At 42.1% G+C, this 19,940-nt stretch overlaps 1 protein-coding gene across 1 annotated transcript in view; it reads left to right on the forward strand.

The window, feature by feature from the left end:
* Positions 1-2,740: 2,740 nt before the first annotated feature.
* LOC124545912 (ubiquitin-protein ligase E3B) overlaps positions 2,741-19,940 on the forward strand; it is a 273,159-nt gene continuing 255,959 nt past the window's right edge. The window contains exons 1-2 of the mRNA XM_047124876.1: positions 2,741-3,178; positions 3,346-3,483. Of these exons, the coding sequence (XP_046980832.1) occupies positions 3,018-3,178; positions 3,346-3,483 (299 nt within the window). The 5' untranslated portion in view covers positions 2,741-3,017. The remainder of the gene's footprint in view (positions 3,179-3,345; positions 3,484-19,940) is intronic.

Consider the following 19,940-nt stretch of genomic DNA (forward strand, 5'->3'; position numbering starts at 1 on the left):
GCACAGCCTGCGGTGGAGTGGTTACATAACAATAACGTCCCTGTATTGACTGACCTTCACAGAGTCCTGACCTGAATTCTATACAACACCTTTTGTATATTTTGGAACATCAACTTCGTGCCAGACCTCACTAACTGACATCAATACCTCTCCTCAGTGCAGCACTCCATGAAGAATGGGCCGCCATTCCCCAAGAAACCTTCCTTCACCTGATTGTATGTATGCCTGCTAGAATGGAAGCTGCCATCAAGGTTAAGGGTGGGCCAACACCATATTGTATTCCAGAATTGCCCATGGAGGGCACCATGAAATTGTAAGTCATGTTTAGTCAGGTGTCTGGATACTTCTGATCACATAGTGTGTGATTTGAATTTTTTTGTGACTGGAGTCACACGAGAATACGCATTGATACAATGCTGCGTACTGATATGTGCTGTTCTGTGAAGGTAGCATGGAAGGCAAAGGGATCATTGGGCGTGTGTGTAGTGTTATTGGGTTGCAGTGCTGATGTTTGCACAGTTGCTTCGGTCATCTTGTGAACAGAGCGGCCTCGCACTTGTCGACGTTTACGCCATTTCACCAGCCAAGGCTCCACCATTCTGAGTGTAGTCTGTAGTCATGAATTAATGTTAGACGGCTTCCAATCTTGTGCAAGGATGGCAGTGTCATCCGCGTAGATTGCCACCGTCGTGTTGTGTGTAACTGGGAGGTCGTTAATGTAGATGTTAAACAGTAAGGGCCCTAGGATGCTTCCTTGGGGTACTACTGCCTGGATACCATGTCGTGTCGATTGTTTGCCCTGCACGTCAGTGTTGAAACTCCTGTCCATGAGATATTAGTGTATGAGACGTACGAGCCCTTCGGGGAACCCTGCGTCGCTGAGTTTGCGTATTAGGCCGTTGTGCCATAGACGATCGAAAGCCTTTTCGATGTCCAGGAACACCGCCCCAGTCGCTTTGTTTGTGTTGTATCCGTGTGTTATGTATTCAACGACGCGGAGGAGTTGTTGTGTTGTTGAGTGGTGATTCCTGAAACCGAATTGCTCCAGTCTCAGGGTGTCGTTTGTGATACAGTGCCTGGTGAGTCGTTTTAGTAGTACCTTCTCAATGATCTTGCTGAGTGCGCTCAGCAGACTGATGGGTTGGTAATTTTGTGGGAGGGAGTGGTCTTTCCCCGGCTTCCTGAACATCAGGACCTTGGCCGTCTTCCAAAAGGTGGAGAAGTGTTGGTGCTTGAGAATGGTATTCGTGATGTGTGTTAGGTAGTCTACAGCTTTGTCCGTGAACTACTGGAGGACACGGATTTGAATTCCATCGTGACCAGGGGCCTTCCTAGCGGTGGTATGTATGATGGCCCATTTGACTTCAGCTGTACTAGCTTGTCGGATGATGTTGCGCGCTGGTTGGGCCAGGATGCGTGTGACCTCCTGGTCCGTAGCAAGTGTGAACGCTGGGTCCTCGGGATCCAGGTTCGGTGTGAATGACACTGCGAGTGTGAGGGCCATCAGTTCCGCTTTTTCTTCCACAGAATATGCTGGTCAGTCGGGCCCTTGTAATGTGGGGGTGTACAGTTTCTCCCTGGTGAAGTGTCGAGTCAGCTGCCACACACCGGTTCGCATGGTGTCCAGCCCTTCGAGTTTCTGGTCCCACTGTAGTGTCTTAAATGTTTGTGTTTTTTCATGGATTACACCCTGGAGCCTGTTCATGTGCTGTTTGAAGTGCTGGCACCTGGTATGCTGCCAATGTCTCCTGAGGCGGTTCCTCATCGAGATAAGGCCCAGGATCTCCTGGGGCAGGGCAGCACTGTGTTGTTGTGGTGTGCGGATCGGTATGGTGTCGGCTATTGCGTCTTGGACGGCGCTGGTGAGGGTTTCAACTGCCTCATCAATTTGAGATGTCTCGTTAATCGCGTGGGTGGGTGGGATGCGACTGTCAAGCGTTTCCTTGAACTGCGTCCAATTCGCGCGCCTGTAGTCTGACATCCTGCGTTGTTCCATGTGCTGCAGTGTTTCTTCAATGTACATTATAACGGGTTGGTGATTTGAGGGCAGATCGTTTTCAACGGCAACGTTGAGTGTCGTTGTTGTGCCCTTGATGAGGGCCATGTCTAACACGTCTGGCCTATGTCCCCTCCGGTAGGGAATGTGCTTCGGTTCGGTCAGCATGTTTCGTCTGGCCATCAGTTAAAAAGGACACCAGAGAATGGACTCGCGCATGCCTACAATGTCAGCGCTGGACAGTAGGATGACACATTCATGCGGAAATTGGGAATTTCACAGGATCACCAGCAAGATTTACCTATGTCCATCTGGATTTACAATCATTGAATCGATATACATCTCCTAAGTACTACCAACTGTTGACGACCTTTGTATGACCAGTGAACAGATAACAACAGAGCGTGATGAAAAAAATGTAAACTACGCTACTGTAATTTTCATGTGTCAAAATGGTGATCCAGACTGCAGATTCCATCTCATACTCTGATTCAAAAATTTTATTAATCAAAAAATATTGATTGTAGCTATTAACAATTTTCGCGGTTGAATCCCTGTTTTTCAATGAGATAAATTTACTGAGTGTTGTAATAGCCTTATTTTATGCAAATATGTATAAAAAGTCTGTGGATAGTCCACAAGGAAATTTTGGTGTATCATTTTGCTGATGGATGGCTGTTCCAACATTCTTTGGTCACAAGGAGTTTAATTCAAAGATGTTTTACTAAGTAGTGTGTTGTACTAAAGCAATGTTTGTTTTGCCTCGTAGGGCTAGTGTGTTGTGTCAAATGTTTTGCAATTAAATTTGTGAATGTTTGCTAATTTCGTATTAGTATGATGACTGTCAGTAGTAGATGCGGAATTCGAAGGCTCACGAAATGTCGATGATAATTTCTTGGGATGTCTTTTAGTGATACGTGAGTTTGAGAAGAATGCGTTATTTTGAAAGAGTTTTTGCCGTGACTTATGACAAGAACTAATTTGAGCGCGAACCTAAACCTGATAATCAGGATCACTGACAATGTTTAATAAAAGCGAATCTTCTAAATGTAGTTTTTTGGAACAAACGAAAGCGGCTCGTGAAGAACGAGCACAAGAAAAGAAAAGGGAAGCTGCTGCTATTCTATTGCAGTCGCACGTGAGAGGATGGCTTACAAGAATACGATTTACGAAAAAAATTCTGTAAGTGCACATGATAACTATGTTGCGATAGTATTCATATAGTTAGATATCCGGAGTTAGAGTAGAAATGTTACGTTGCTATAATCGTTCCAATATATGACTATAGATGTCTTTTATGCGATATACATGCTGCCTATAGATGAAAACTGATGTGCATTTTGCTCTAGGGATGACTTTGACGTGCTGTTGCCTCCAGAGGGATGCGCAGAACTGCGGCCATCAGTACAAGTGTATCAGAATGCATCCAGGTTTTTGTTTGTATGGAAAAAAGAACGAGATAAAGAACGCTTTGAAATGTTATGTAGGTAAGGATTGTCCACAAAAATCTAAAAGGAAATTTCCCCTCTGGAAATAAAGCTATGAAGAGAATCATGCTGCCTTTGATATTACATTTTCTTTCCAGTAGTGCTAATCGGTTAGCAAATTCCTCAGTCGGGACTGAATGAGGTAGCATTACAATTACTGGTAGGCTTATCTTGTTCTTAAAGCCTTATATCTTTAGCAATTAAAGTGTAGTAGTCAATGGACCATGTCATTCAGACTTTTTTTAATCTTTTTTTTTAATGTCACAATGCAACACGGTGAGCTGTCAAAATCAGACCACCAAAGAAGCATAGTGACTCAGAAGTGTAGACAGTGACTTGATCATGATATCTTGTGGGTAATGCATTGTGTAGAGGTTTATAAAATTGTTGATGAGTGGTTTAAATCTTCTTTAGCTGTATTGCTTGAACACTTTGAGTCCTGGCTTACCCATAAATAAAAGAAGGTGCTACTGAATACAGCAATAGGGACTATGGAGTGGAAGCATGTTGAAGTGAAGTATATTTTGTTAGCAAGAGAAACCTGTGTGTAACTTATAGCACAAACTGTTAGTCATCAAGAGCTAAAATTCTGTATCATAAGTAGGCTAATGTAGATCATCCAGTGTGTAATTAACATAATAAAACCTTTGGGGAATACAGGGAAAACAGTTTGGAACCTGGTTAGGGAATTAAAACAATAAATCTATCATAACACTGGGTGTGACAGTCCTTAGATTTGAACTGGATTAGAAGTTAAAATCCAGTCCATTGACAAAGGAAGACTAACTGAGTATATATATCAGAATGGGTTTTTGCACACAAATCCTCAGAAACGTTTTAAGTATGACTGCATTAATATGATATTAGATCTTCTGTGTACAAGGTAACATACAAAATACATATTTCTACATCTGCCAGAGGCTTCTGACACAGTGAATCATAAAATATTGCCTATACAAATTGAAGAAATTTGTATCAGAGGACTTGTAAACAGGTGGATTGCATTATTCCTAGCCAGTCTCATACAGAAAGTTGGTATGATGTATGCAGAGAAGCAGATCAGTTCAGAAGAAATTCTACTTGGAAGTGAAACTGTCAAACAAGCTGTGCTTCAGGACTAAGTAATGGGATCTCTGTTGTTCTTCCTGCACACTGACTACTTCAGCCTGAATACAGATGCTCACAGAACCGTTATATTAGCAAGTGACACAACTGTAACCCTCAAAGGGGACAGTACAGCAGAAGCACAGAAAGCTATGAATTTGGTTAATTTGAACAATTTGGCACTGTGCTATAAACGGTAGGCTAACTATTAGCACTATATTGAAAGACTGTTTCCGTGAACTTCCACACCACACTAAACAAACAACCAATAGAAACTAGCATTAAATTCAAATATCTGGGCCTGTGGTAACATGATAATCTCAGATGGATCAGATATGTTGATTAGGTAAATTCTGAAATGAATACGGACACTTTATCCTGATAATGTTGCAAGCATATTCTGGTCAGAAAACAGTAAAATGTGTGTATTATGTTTATAGATATCCTCACCTATGATTAGTGTGATATTCTGAGGTAATCTTCCAACTGCCTTTGGCACTTTTAGGATTCAGAATAGAATCATGAGTGTCACTGATTGAAGCAAAACTAGCAATGTTTGGAAACCTGTTTTCAGAAGCTGAAGATCCCAACACTGCCTTCTTGTAGCTGTAAAAGTCTTTAAAAAGAACATAGTGACAGTTGAATACAGAATAAGGAAAAACATTGAAATTCACAAACATTGTGTCAGAATATAGAGCGTATTGAAGACAACACAAATTTTGGAAAACCATGAAATCTTATTTGCTGTGTCACTGTTTTTACTTTGTAAAAGAATACCTGGAATAGTGCCATGCTGGTTATGATTAATTGCGAACCAAAGAATCTTAGTTTTTCGTTCATTCAAGTCACAGAATTGAGTCACCCGTTGTCATAAAGGAGAATGACTCCTTCAGTAATCACTGTGCACCATTTGTTTTGGATTCCCCTTTGAAGTTTCATAAGTGTCTCACAAAAAAAATATGATATCACAGTATTCTCACACATTACCCTCGTGAAATATGTTGTTAAAAATCCTTTACGCCCCCTAAAAAATTAAGCACAATTTTGCAGTTTGATGGTGTCTGTACGAATATTTTTACAGTTTATTGGGAGAGTGAGTGTTCATCCACTATTTGGACTGTTCCTTAGTTTCATAGGTCATATAGTACACCCTTGCCATATTTTGCTCAGAAATTGCTTTCCCTCTTGATGGCATTGCTGAAGTGTCTCGAGGCCGAACCCCTTCTTTCAGTTTTGTGAAAATTGATTAGACAGTTTGGGGGCTACTATACACAAAATTTATGATAACCTAACTTCCACATGAGAACGCCGAAGAGGCTTGTCCTCGATATCTGAGAACGTGTCCAGAAAGTTCGAAAATTGCGAACTGGTGTCTGAGATAGACAGTTTCATCAACATCTTGCACAAGTTTATCAGCCACATCTGAAATTCTTTCTCAGTCACTTTCATTGTGTACATAAATGTTACCTGCCTCAAATTTTCTGCACCACTCGTTCACAGCACCATCACACCTAACCGCATCCCACCCACATAAAGGACACAATCGATGTCGAATCTCAGTGCGCACAGGGAGTGCGTGACGTGATGCGTCCATTTCAGTCAGTTGCTGCTCTGACTACTCGCTGACAAATGGAAAGAGAGCTGACTGATGCATCATTACTTTCAAAGTCTCCTTTAACAACTGCACAAGTGCCATGAAGTTACAAGCACTTGTTTATTCTTAGTAGCCAGTCGGGGTTGATCTGTGAATAGCCCCCATATGGAAATATGGAAGTGTCCGATCCCGCCCGTCTGCTTTGACCGATGACGTCACAAATGTGGCGGAAACGACCATAAACCACAATTCCAATATGGTGCATATAAAGTCGTTACGTACACATTATGACGACAAAAATACATCGAAAAACGCGCGCACACACACACACACACACACACACACACACACACACACACACACACACACACACACACACATTCCACAAAAAGCCTAATGACACTAACGGGACAAGTACAGGAAATAGGGGGTTTTTGGGTGTGGACAACCTAAATATAAACAAATTTAGACACCCACCCCCATACAAAACCATGCAAAAGACAGAAAAAAAACCCGACATCACAAAACTCCCCAAATACCACTAGACACAATATCATCTGGAATTGGACACTTCCCTTGACCTATATAGCTCAACAGCAGCTCCCAATCCCATAAATTAGGACCTAACACTTCCCTTGACCTATATAGCTCAAAAACATCTCCCGATACCAATACCAACATTCACAGCCACACATTGGGATCGAACACTTCCCTTGACCTGTTATCCTTATGACATCTCCACATACAGCCGTCCCTGGTCCGAGACGCCGAAACTTTAAGTAAGCCTCATTTCTTCACCACATACTGAACACTTAATGACTTCATCCAAAAATTCGAATAGTTCAAGAAATTTCGTTAGAGACAACGCACTGTCCCCCATCATAGCCGACAACTGAAAACTACCGAAGACATAAAAAAGCAATTTACCAAAATTGCCACACTCGCAAACTAAACCAAAAACATCACCTAACACACCACCAGAGAGCACCACCGATCGCATCAAAACGCCACTCTCACAAACTAAATTCCGTGCCGTCGTGACGTCACACACAACAGCCTTACGTCACGGGTCAAAGCCGACGGGTGGGATCGGACATCTGTAACACACTGTGTAATGCCAGATCAAAATGAGTAAATAAATAAATGAACACATGTAACTAATTGAGAATTCCAGATCCCAGTCATGAAATTGATTATGGAATAAAAAATTATAAAACTGTCATTGTAGGTTGAGGCTGTTTTATTTATTGTTATTTATAAAACAGCTGTGTTCTCACCAATCCACTGCAATGGACAGTTAAGACATATAATTTCCATGTTGACTTGACTTCTTGTTTTGAATTCTTTGTACTGTGCAAGAAATTCACAACCTCTTTGCGGTTGTATGAGTAGACTGCGGTAAGGGGGTGTGTCGTGGAGAGGGTGAGAGGAGAAGGGGGAAGGGGAGGGAGGATCAGGAAAGTCTGGCCGACAGCAGGTTTACAAGACAGCAGTGCGACACACTGTACCCAACACCAGTGTTTTCTTGTAGTGCTCGCTGCTGACGACTTGGAGGAATGCATTAGGAGCGAGTGACAGAATAGAGGAAGCGGAGTGTGTGGGGAAGAGTAAGAAGGTGCAGGGTGAGGGAAGTTTACGGTCCTGGAGTTGCGGGTTGGTGGAAATTGAGGCCACGAGGATTACGGGAGCTGCTGTTGGCCACACTTAACCTGTGCAGCTGCCTCAGTTTATTAGTACATGCTGTGATTCATTCCACATCCCTGAAATTTCTCCTACAATATAGTTTGAATTCATCATGTTGGATGAATACACGCAGTTTGTTGTGATGTTTGCAGTTTGGCACCAGGGAAAGAGTAACAACAGAAAATGCAGTTTATTATTTTATATGTGAGATACTGTACTTAAATTAATTTGTATGCATAACAATTGTGAAACAGAGTTGGCTGCTGCTCACCACATAGAGGCAGCACTGAGTGGCAGGCAGGAGCATTTAGAAGTTGACCGAGTGATTGCACAAGTCCATCCTCAGGTGTCTGCGGTGGGGAGGGCGCAGTATCTCTCTCTCTCCCTCTCTCTCTCTCTCTCTCTCTCTCTCTCTCTCTCTCTCTCTCTCACACACACACACACACACACACACACACACACACACAGCATTGTCCACCTCTCCTCACTTTCCTGTGCTGAGCCTGACTACTGCTGTGGAGGCCCGTTCCCATTGTGAACTATTTTACTAAGTACATATAGCACATGGTTGTCTGTTCTTTTAAACTTGGGCCATACTGCTTCTTTATCTAATTTGCTGAACATATAAATCTCTTTCTTTGCTCAAGTGGTTGAGTTGCCCATGATTATGTATGCAACTATAAGTTAAATACTTTGTAATATTTCCCAACTATGCACAACAGATTGATGCAGTAAGGATACCTAGTTTATTTATTTTTTATCATGAGCCCAACTACTATTTTCAACTATTATTTGTACGGCACTTGTCTTCAGTTTCAAAATTGTGTCTGTGTTTTTGGCTTCGATACCCAGAAAAGGATCCCACAGCTAAGAATTGAGTGTACATAAGAATATTATGTCCAAGACAATTGCTCTTAGTGATAATGGAACTCTTAACAGCAAAACATTATTTTTTGCCATATCTTTTTGTGTGTTCATTCCACGTTAATTGACAGTCAAGATTAATCCCTAAAAATTTTGTGCTTGTTGCACATACTATAAATTTAATCATTTATGCTTTATGTGACAGCCCTCTTTAAACATCCTTGAGGATTTCATATGCTCTGACTAATAGGAGTACTTGTGTTTTATCAGTGACTGTGATATTACTGTGATCAGTAAAGAGAACTTTTTCTCTGTGTCTTATTCTGTCTGAAAAGTCACTGATAGATACACAAGAACAGAATTAGACCCAGTACACTACTCTGATTATACATTTCTTGTATAAAAGTTGTTGTGCTGAAAATGTAATATCAGTATGTATGTGAACTATCTCTACCATTTGCACACTATTTACCAGCTAAGGCTCAAACCCTTCATTTACTGTCACTCTTAACCCTAGTGTTTTTAGTTTGTTAAATAGTATTTTATGGTCAGCACTCTGAAAAGCCTTGGACAAGTCTAAGAATATGCAAGTAGTCCAGTCAGTCTTGCCAGGAGCTTCAAGTGTCACTTTTTCAATCTCTGTAATGGCTGATATTGACTATGAAGCTATTGCTGTCAGACCATGTATCTTGGATCCCAGGCATTGCTATAAATATCAGCACTACAGCCACACCTGTGAATCTTGTTAAAATGCACCCAAATGCGTCACCTGTGGCAGGGACGCTTGTGAGGGTGTGTCCAACTGCTTCCCTTCACTGTATCAACTGCAAGGATAATCATGCTGCTTCCTCCAGTGACTGTCCAATATACCTCAATGAGAGAGCTGTTAAGGAGATTCAGGTGAAGGAAAAGGTTCCTACTCACACGTCTCGGAAAATGTAAGCTAGCCACAAACCTTGTACAGCACTCTCTGGCAGTTATAGTACAGTTTTCGCTACACCCCGACCTATGAAGGCCATGGATACGCGTACTTGAGACTTCCAGTTTAGTGCTGTGGTTGTGAAATTGTCCAGCTCCAAGGTCACACGTCTTCGCCTGCTATGGGGGCATCATACCAATGGACCTTCACCTGTGCCAACGAAATCGTGTGCATCGCAAAGAAATGCACGGAAATCCAAAACAGACTATTCCTGCGATGACTTTCTGTGCACATCTAGCCAGTCAACATCTGGGTCTGCACCTAACGAATGCCAAGATTCTAATCAGTCAAACAAAGGCAAATGATCTTCCCTCTCTCCACCTCGTCGTCCTTCTTCAATGGTGTCCCCACGCAATACCCTCACCTGGCCAAGCTCCATTTCATTGGGATGCACTGCCAACAGCCAGTCTGCTGGACAACTGAAGGTGAATACTGACACCTCTGTCTGTCTAATGGATCAGGATTCTTCAGCCACTGTATCTGGTCATTGCGCATGTTCGAATTCTGGCACTTAGCAGCCACCGTGGTGACTGCCCCTTTATTGGCCCCATCTCCTGTTTATCATCAGATATGGTTTTGTCCAGTGGAACATTTGCGGCACCCAATAAGGCTGAATATCAGCTCCTCTTGTGATAATACAGTCCAGTTCTTTTCTGACTCCAGAAAACAAAATTATGTCCTCACAATTGCTTTTATCTCCTGCCACTCCACTTCAGTCTGTGTTGACCTGCCCCCTGAGGCTGGGACTGTGGCTCACGGATGAGTCATGTAGTTCATTTTAGACAATGTCTATAGTTGCATCATTACCTTGCACACCCAACTTCAAGCTGTTGCTGTCCATCTTTCCCTTCCTGGTTTCACCTTCCCTCTTTGCAATGTGTATTCACTCTCATCTTCTGCTGTCACCAGGGCAGACATTTTGCAATTTATTGCCCAATTTCCTCCTCCCTTTTTGCTGCTCAGTGACTTCAATGCCCACCAACTTCTTCGGGGCTCTCCACACCCCTGTCTGTGAGGCTCTCTCCTAGTAGATATCTTCAACCAGCTCAATTTCATTCTTTTGAACAGTTCATTCAGATTCCACACACTCCTTTTCCATCTTGGACCTTTCGATCTGTACTGCTCCTCTTGCTCGTTGTCTCGAGTGGTCCGTTCTCTCTGACACACACTCGAGTGATCATTTCTCCTGTGTCATCTGTTTGCTAACACCTATCCCATCTGTGTGTCCAACCAACTGCAGCTTTCCACAGCTTACTGGCCGCTCTATTCCTCACTGACCACTTTCGATGAACACCATTTCCCCTTAGTGATAACTGGGTAGAATATCTTACAGTTGCTATCCTTACTGCCACAGAATGTACCATACCTCACACTCCCTCCTCGCCGTGACGTGCCCCCACCCCCTGGTGGATGGAGGCATGTCGTGATGCAATCTGGGCACGGAGACGAGCTCTCCACATTTTTTAACGCCATCTCACAATGATGAACTGTATCCATTATAGACAGCTACGTGTGCAGTGTTGCCGCATTTTCAGGGATACCAAGAAAGATATTTGGCTTGACCTCCTTGATATCTACAATATCTTGGGTCAATATTTTGCAGACATTTTGATTTTCACCCACTACCATCCTGCCTTCCTCCCTCTGAAATGTGTGGCAAAGGCAAGGACGATATCTTTCTCCTCCCAGAATCGTGAATGCTACGATACTGCTCTAACGTGCACACTATTAGTACCGGTCATCCGCTCCAGGACTGAACAGCATTCGTATTCTTATGTTGCAACACTAACCTCCTGGAGGCCTACACTTTCTCTTCCTTACATATAACAACATTTGGACAGATGGCACATTTCTCAGTTAATTGCATGAGGCTATTGTCATTCCCATATCTAAGTCTCATAAGGACAAACACCTTTCTTCCGGCTAGCACCAAATCTCCCTCACCAATAGCATCTGCAAGGTGACAGAATGTACGATTAATGGTCGACTGGTGTGGTGGCTCAAATCTTGGAATCTCCTTACGAATGCCCAATGTGGATTCCATGGGCACCAATCTACAGCTGGTCATCTCACCACCTTGTCGACTCATATAATGATCAACTTTTTGTGGGACTGCCAAACTGTGGCCATGTTTTTTGATTTGGAGAAGGCGTATGACACTTACTGGAGGACGGCTATCCTTCATATCGTGTGTGAGTGGCGCTTCTGGGGTCGCCTGCCCCTTTTTATCCAGAAATTTTTAAAAGACTGTGTTTTTAAGGTACATGTGGGCTCAGCTGTGTTGGACACTTTTATTCAAAAGATGGGGTGCCTCAGAGTCTTGTGCTCAGTGTTGTCGATGCCGTAGCCATTAACCCTATTATGGAACGTCTCTCACCAGGTATCTCAAGCTCTCTTTTTGTTGATGACTTTGTGATCTATTGCAGCTCTCATCAAATCTGTCTACTTTAGTGGTGTCTTCAGCAATGTTGTGATCATCTTTACTCGTGGAGCAACAACAGTGGCTTCTGCTTTTCCCCTGACAAGAATGTGTGCATGAACTTCTGGTGGCACTGGGAGTTTCTTCCCCCATCCCTACGTCTCGGCCCATTGCATTTTCCATTCGTTGACCCAGTGAAATTCTTGGGAATCGTGTTTGATGGGAAACTGTGGTGGTCTTCCCTTGTCTCTTACCTGGCAGTTCGTCGTACTCGCTCCCTCAATGTTCTGCATGTTTTATGCGGTATCTCGTGGGGAGGGGACTGGACCATCCTTCTCCATTTATATTGGTCCCTTGTCCATTCAAAACTGAATTATGGATATATCATATATTCATCTGCACTTCTGTCTATCTTTAATCATCTTAACACCATCCATAATTTTGGGATATGTGTAGCCACTGGTGCCTTCTGTGTTAGTTCTGTTAAGAGTCTTTATGCTGAGGCTGCTGAATTACTGTTGTCCTACCAGCAGGATGTTATCCTCAATCGTTACACGAGTTGTCTGTCTTCTATGTCTGGCGCCCCATCCTATGCTGTCGTTTTTGACAATTTCCTTCATCACCAGTATGGGCTGTGGGCTGCTTCTACATTGCCTCTCGGAGTTTGCTTTTGTTTGCTTCTTCGACAGCTATGCTTCGTGCTCCTTGCCACATTCCACTGCTCTGGCTTCGTGCCGAGGTAGGTGTTCTTTTCGGATTCCTTTCACTTCCTAAGAGCACTACTCCTGGCCCAGTGTATTGCAGCGAGTTTCTCGCACTTCCCACGTGGTTTGGGGACTGTCTAAGACTGACCGCAGTGTCAGGTGTGCCTTTGTACTTGGGGCTGATCCTTTTCAATATTGACTTCTCGGCCAGTGCACAGTGTTTACCTCAGAGTGCTGTGCCCTTTGTCAGGCCACCCAGTATATCCAGCAACATGGGCTTCCAAATTGTATAATCTCAGGTCTTTCATGACCTGTACTCGGTCCATGCTTTAGTACAACTGATCCAAGAATGCCTCCACTTGCTTACTGTGGGGGGAGCCAGTGTGGTGTTCATTTTGGCGTGCCAGGTAATGAGGCTGCTGATGCTGCTGCTGCAAAGACTGCAGCTCTCCTCCCTCGGCCCTCTAGTCACTCTGTTCCCTTTGACAATCGTCGTATTGCTGTCTGTTAACAAGTACTATCACTTTGGAGTACACAATGGTTTTCTCTCCAGGGAAACAAACCTCTGGGACATTAAACCTCTCCCAACAGCTCGGTCGACTTTCATCGGCCCTCGTAGCTTGAGGATGTAAGGAGTCCCAGCTGCTATAGGACACTGTCCTTTTAGTCACTGCATTTTATTAAGTGGTGACCTTGCCCCACTCTGTGCCTACTGCTCTCGACCATTGACGGGCACCAGTATCTGATCCAGTTCCCATTTTTTAACTGTTTACGTTTGCCATCTACTTTGTCAGACGTTTTAGCATACAACACATGTCGTGTTGATCGCATCTTACTTTTTATTTGCCACAGCGACACGGCAAAGCAAATTTTATCCTCCCCCCCCCCCCCCCCCCCCCCCCCCCACAGGGGCCTTCACCATCTCGACAGTGTTTTGATAAATTTTGCTTAGGGGCATCCTTGTCCTATGCTGCTCCTCTTTTAAAGTTGCTCGATTGGGTTTTTGCCTTTTCTGCTTCAGATTTTTATTTAGTACTCACTTTTTCGTACATTACGATACGTGCACTTATGAACTTAGCAGTTTTGCACACTAAAGCAGCGTCCGGCTGACCAACCGACCCTTACGTCATACCACTACCGTGTACTCCAGACCTGTCGCAGCCATCAAAGGCAGGACCACAATGTTTAACAATTTTGCTGCAACCACGGCTGCTGACAAGTTGTCCATCCAAATAAATGGCCAGCGCCAAACTGTATCTGAGAACCAGCTTTTTTGAATTATGCAGGTGAGGAAAACTCTACCTGCTACACTTGCTTCATTATCACAATGCCCTGGCCTTGACCGTCACTAATCCCTGTCCTCCACATGCATCTGTCCCCTTCCCTACTCCCAATCCAACCTCACTCACACCTACTGCCCCCCCCCCCCCCCATCCTACTTAGCCCACTTTCATAACTCTTTCCCTTTCACTGGTTCTCTCCTCTTCCATTTTTACAATGCAGCAAGGCCTCCCGATTCTTCAGCCCCACTGTCCACGCTTGCCAAGATTAGTACTGTATATGTTTCATTTCTGTTACTTGTAAATGTTTTTAGTGTGTTAATAATTGATTATAAAGGTAGAATACCAATATCTAGGACCGTCTTACCAGATTATGTCTTCCCCAAAAAACTTCGGCAATTAATTGGACAAACATGGCCCAGGTCGTCTCTTTAAGAAGGTTGTATACGTCACAAGCAGTTGTGATTTGCTGAGATTCAGGGCTTCTGAGTAATGCAAAATTAGAGAGGGTCAAACGAGTGGACACGTACAAGTGGAACGAAGAATGAGAGATTGGTATTCTTTCTGTGTCAGGAGAATAAGAAGAAATGAGAACTAAGAACTGAGGGACGTGATACCAAAGAGTGAAAGGCAGGTGGCTGAGCTCACTCCAGGATGCCATCTGTGGTTTCCTGCACTAAAAAAGTTGCCCCGACTAATTCCACCTGTCACACTCACATTGCCTTTGCTGATTTTCATCAGTCATTTTGGGCTCTTGACAATTTGACGTGCAAATGATTATTAGCTAAACAAACATTAGATGGATCTTTAATATTCAAAGACTCCGTGACAACCAAAACTTTGACATTTTAACCCTCAATTCCTTTACCACCTTCAAAAATATTCAGATCCTCAACATTTGATTTCCAGCACTGCTGCTTTCAGATGCAGCAGGCTGGCCATTATGTAGGGTCAGTTGTACAGAGGAACTTCTCAATCAGCTCATCACTCGTAACATGTGATCTTTAACTTTTAGCCAAAACCAAATCCTTGACACAATACATCATAGGATTTCCTTATTTGTGTCTTTTTTCCCATGGTTTTCAGCTTCCTTATTTAACATATTACATATATCCAATTCTAACATTAGGTGATCATTCTTCCTTCCCTGTTTCCCCTATGTGGCAATTCAATAAGTTTATTCTGTAACTTAGTAACCTCTGTGTAATATTTTTATTGCAGTATGTTCTAGAGGTCCTCCCAATCTGTGTCATCTTCTTGGATGGACTAGATTCAGGGTGGTACCCTGATGTCAGTACATTTTCTGTGTGCAGCACAAGTACAACAGACTCCCAATTATCTATGTATAGTTTGGCAATATTTGAAAAAGACAAAAATTGAGCTTAAAATATTCTTTTATAATAAGAATGAATATTTTCGTTTAGAATGCATTGTTGGTTGTATGATTTGTCTTATTGTTGGAAGATGATGTAGGCCCCAATCCAGCCATTGGACATCTCTGAAATAGGAAGGTAGAAGATGAGTTACTGGCAAAAGTAAAGCTGTGAGGGCAGGTTGTGAGTTGTGCTCGGAAATCTCAGCCGGTAGAGCACTTACACATCAAAGGCAAAGCTACCAGGTTCGATTCCCAGTCTATCACACAATTTTAACCTACCAGGAAATATTTTTCCATTGTTTTACATTTCACCTTCTGGTAAATGTGAGCAAGCTACCCTTGTACATGGCAGTTTCCTGTCCGTGTGCTTGCTTAGCCATTTCCCCATGAGCTAAAGGTCAATAATTTCCAACTCACTTAAAACTGACAATAAAAGAAAATGATTTAGGTTTTCCTCTGGAGCAGCACCCTTCAGAATCCTTGACCTGTGTAAAAAATGAAAGTGTGCTGTTAAATATCACTATGAGGACTGTGTAGGTGATAACATACGATTGACAATGGCTGTAAACCTGTATCACATCTCTTGTTGTTGCTGAAGTTGTAGATGGTTTGTATGTGCTAGGGAGATGAGAAACAAATAGAAACAGGTTATTCTAATGGTGTAAAAGAAATTAGAAATTGCAGATAAGTTAGAAAAGTGCTAACCTGCAGCAAAACTTCCTCAGGATTATACAATATGCATACAAACAGTGAGAGACCAAAATAAAAATAAAGAAAAGCTGTTGAATTTTGCAACCAAAGTTTACGACCGAGCTAGACTGTACCAGTGTAAGTGAAGGAGTATATAGAGGGTCTATACAAGGGCGATGTACTTCAGGGCAATATTATGGAAATGGAAGAGGAGATATGATACTGCGTGAAGAGTTTGACAGAGCTCTGAAAGACCTAAGTTGAAACAAGGCCCCGGGAGTAGACAACATTCCATTAGAACTACTGACAGCTTTGGAAGAGCTAGTCCTGTCAAAACTCTACCATATGGTGAACAAAATGTATGAGACAGGCGAAATACCCTCAGACATCAAGAAGAATATAATACTTGCAATCTCAAAGAAAGCAGGTTTTGACAGATGCGAAAATTACCGAACTATCAGTTTAATAAGTCACGGCTGCAAAATACTAACACGAATTCTTTACAGACAAATGGAAAAACTGGTAGAAGCCGACCTTGGGGAAGATCAGTTTGGATTCTGTAGAAACATTGGAACACGTGAGGCAATACTGACCCTACGACTTATCTTAGAAACTAGATTAAGGAAAGACAAACCTAGAGAAAGCTTTTGACAATGTTGACTGGAATACTCTCTTTCAAATTCTGAAGGTGGCAGGGGTAAAATACAGGGAGCGAAAGGCTATTTACAATTTGTACAGAAACCAAATGGCCATTATAAGAGTTGAGGGACATGAAAGGGAAGCAGTGGTTTGGAAGGGAGTGAGACAGGGATGTACCCTCTCCCCGATGTTACACAATGTGTATATTGAACAAGCAGTAAAGGAAACAAAAGAAAAATTCGGAGTAGGTATTAAAATCCATGGAGAAGAAATAAAAACTTTGAGGTTCGCCGATGACATTGTAATTCTGTCAGAGACAGCAACGGACTTGGAAGAGCAGTTGAACGGAATGGACAGTGTCTTGAAAAGGGGATATAAGATGAACATCAACAAAAGCAAAACGAGGATAATGGAATGTAGTCGAGTTAACTTGGATGACGCTGAGGGAATTAGATTAGGAAATGAGATACTTGAAGTAGTAAAGGAGTTTTGGTATTTGGGGAGCAAAATAACTGACGATGGTCGAAGTAGAGAGGATATAAAATGTAGACTGGCAATGGCAAGGAAAGCGTTTCTGAAGAAGAAAAATTTGTTAACATTGAGTATAGATTTAAATGTCAGGAAGTCGTTTCTGAAAGTATTTGTATGGAGTGTAGCCATGTGTGGAAGTGAAACATGGACGATAAATAGTTTAATCAAGAAGAGAATAGAAGCTTTCGAAATTTGGTGCTACAGAAGAATGCTGAAGATTAGATGGGCAGATCACATAGCTAATGAGGAGGTATTGAATAGAACTAGTGAGAAGAGAAATTTGTGGCACACTTTGACTAGAAGAAGAGATCGGTTGGTAGGACATGTTCTGAGGCATCAAGGGATCACAAATTTAGTATTGGAGGGCAGTGTGGAGGGTAAAAATCGTAGAGGGAGACCAAGAGATGGATACAGTAAGCAGATTCAGAAGGATGTAGGCTGCAGTAGGTACCGGGAGATGAACAAGCTTGCACAGGATAGAGTAGCATGGAGAGCTGCATCAAACCAGTCTCAGGACTGAAGACCACAAAAACAGAGTCTAAAGAACTAAGTGAAAATAATTTTATGCTGCTATCCCATGTTCAACTGAATGTCGTGAGGAAAAAGTAAAAAGTCACAAAGTTTAAAGTGCTGCTAGTTTTTTGAAGCAGTGTAAAGTATTATATGACTACACCATTCAACTTCCGTATATTTTTCTCAATAATGTTGTAAAGTGTTAAATGTAATTTGTGCCCAGAGTGAATGGTGCGTTTTCATACTGTGATCTAAAAATTAATATCATTGCCCATGGGGATGTTTATGCTAGAAACTACAGTTCGTTGAAGAAAGACTTTTATAATGGAGTAAGGAATTCTCATAGTTTTCAGTTTATGTCCTTTATGTGAAAAATAATTTGATGATGCTTACTGTTTGTGAAATAGCTGTTGTCTTACTTGTTTAACATGTTTATGTACATTGTGTATTCATCTAAGGAGCGACTCCTTATATTTATAAGAGCCTTAAAAACTACTCATTTCTTCTTCTACTTCTCCTTACATTGAACAGAACAGTTTTCTCCCTGAGCAGGTTTACAACACTGATGGAACTATACTGTGCCAGAAGGACTCCCCTACTCGAACTTGAGCTTCCCAGACTGAAATACGTGCTAATTTTGGATTAAGTGTGTTTCTCAGTTATTGATGCTTCTTGGACCTGTTGTAATGTAGGTTATTAGGAGCATGCTGCTTATAAATTTAAAAATTGGGAAGTATTTTCTGAAAGTAGCATTGTGTAAATGTGAAACACAAGAGGGAGTGTGAGAGGGAAACCAGTGCTCGACTGCGGTAAGCAGGATCAAACGGTAAATGGATGCCGGTCGCAGTAGCTACGCAGAGTCTAAGAAAAATCACAGGATAGACTATGGTGCAGTGCCGGTTTTCAGACTGGTTTCATTTCATCTGAAACCTGCAAGTGACAGCTGCATGCTTTTCCCCATTGCCTTAAAATAAAGATTGTACTGCAGTGTTTTTCTGTGGATACAATTTAATTTATTGTTATTATATCTTTCAGTCTCAGGTACCACGAACTGGCTCTGGCGTACTACCAGTTATAATCATTGTCATGATCAAGTTAATTGAATACCTTACACAGTTATTTTTCAACCTGAGAAGCCTCTCGGAGTCTCTTCAGTTGGCAATTTAGTACATAACCTATTAAAATAATACCTGTTTGTCTGACCTAAGACTGAAATATTTAATAAAACACTTCACTCTGTACACCTCAGGCAGTGTGCACAATATATGGTAGTTAACTTGGCCTAACTGTCCACTGGGATTAACTGATAGGCTGTACTTCCCCAGCCTCAAGGTGTTCGATCCCATATATTACAGCTTGTTGAAAATTTTCTCTGCTGTATAAAGATCTTTTCTAGACTTTTTTATGCATTATGATCTTTATCATTGTGCATCCATACTGCTCATAGCCAATTCCCCCCCCCCCCCCCCCCCCCTCTCCCCTTTCCAGTCTCTTTCTATGTCTTTGAATCTGACTGGTTACACGTCCCATTACACTTCCACTCCATCTTGTTCTCTGATGCATTCATTTATTTGCCTGTCTCTCCCAGCTGTTTCCAAGCTGCACCTATCTATTGCTTATTGAGTGGCTCTAAGGTTTTGAATGGCTTTTATATTATAAGATCACACATTGCTTGCATGAGACAAATCTGATAATACAGATTGATTGAGGATCAATACTTCATTAACTTTTGTGAGAAAGTCAGTCAGCCTGTATGTGTGTGTGTGTGTGTGTGTGTGTGTGTGTGTGTGTGTGTGTGTTTTCATGACTGTATACTGTGTCATCATAATGTATTTCCTGCATTTGTCTATTGTCTGTCACAAGCTGCTGTATACGTAGAAAGAAATTGATTCTACACTGTGTGATTTTGTTTGTTTGTTACATTCTCCAACATTTAGACAGAACCAAGACAGTATATTATATAAGCAGCAGGAAGATTCTGAATCCAAAAAGTATTGAAATTTCATATTTCAATCAAGAATTCTCTTTGTAGAGATTTGTTGTCTTTAATATTCTCACTGAATTTGTTGCAACAAACTTGTG

This window comes from Schistocerca americana, chromosome 1, assembly GCF_021461395.2.
Source record: "Schistocerca americana isolate TAMUIC-IGC-003095 chromosome 1, iqSchAmer2.1, whole genome shotgun sequence".
NCBI classification, from domain to species: Eukaryota; Metazoa; Arthropoda; class Insecta; order Orthoptera; family Acrididae; genus Schistocerca; species Schistocerca americana.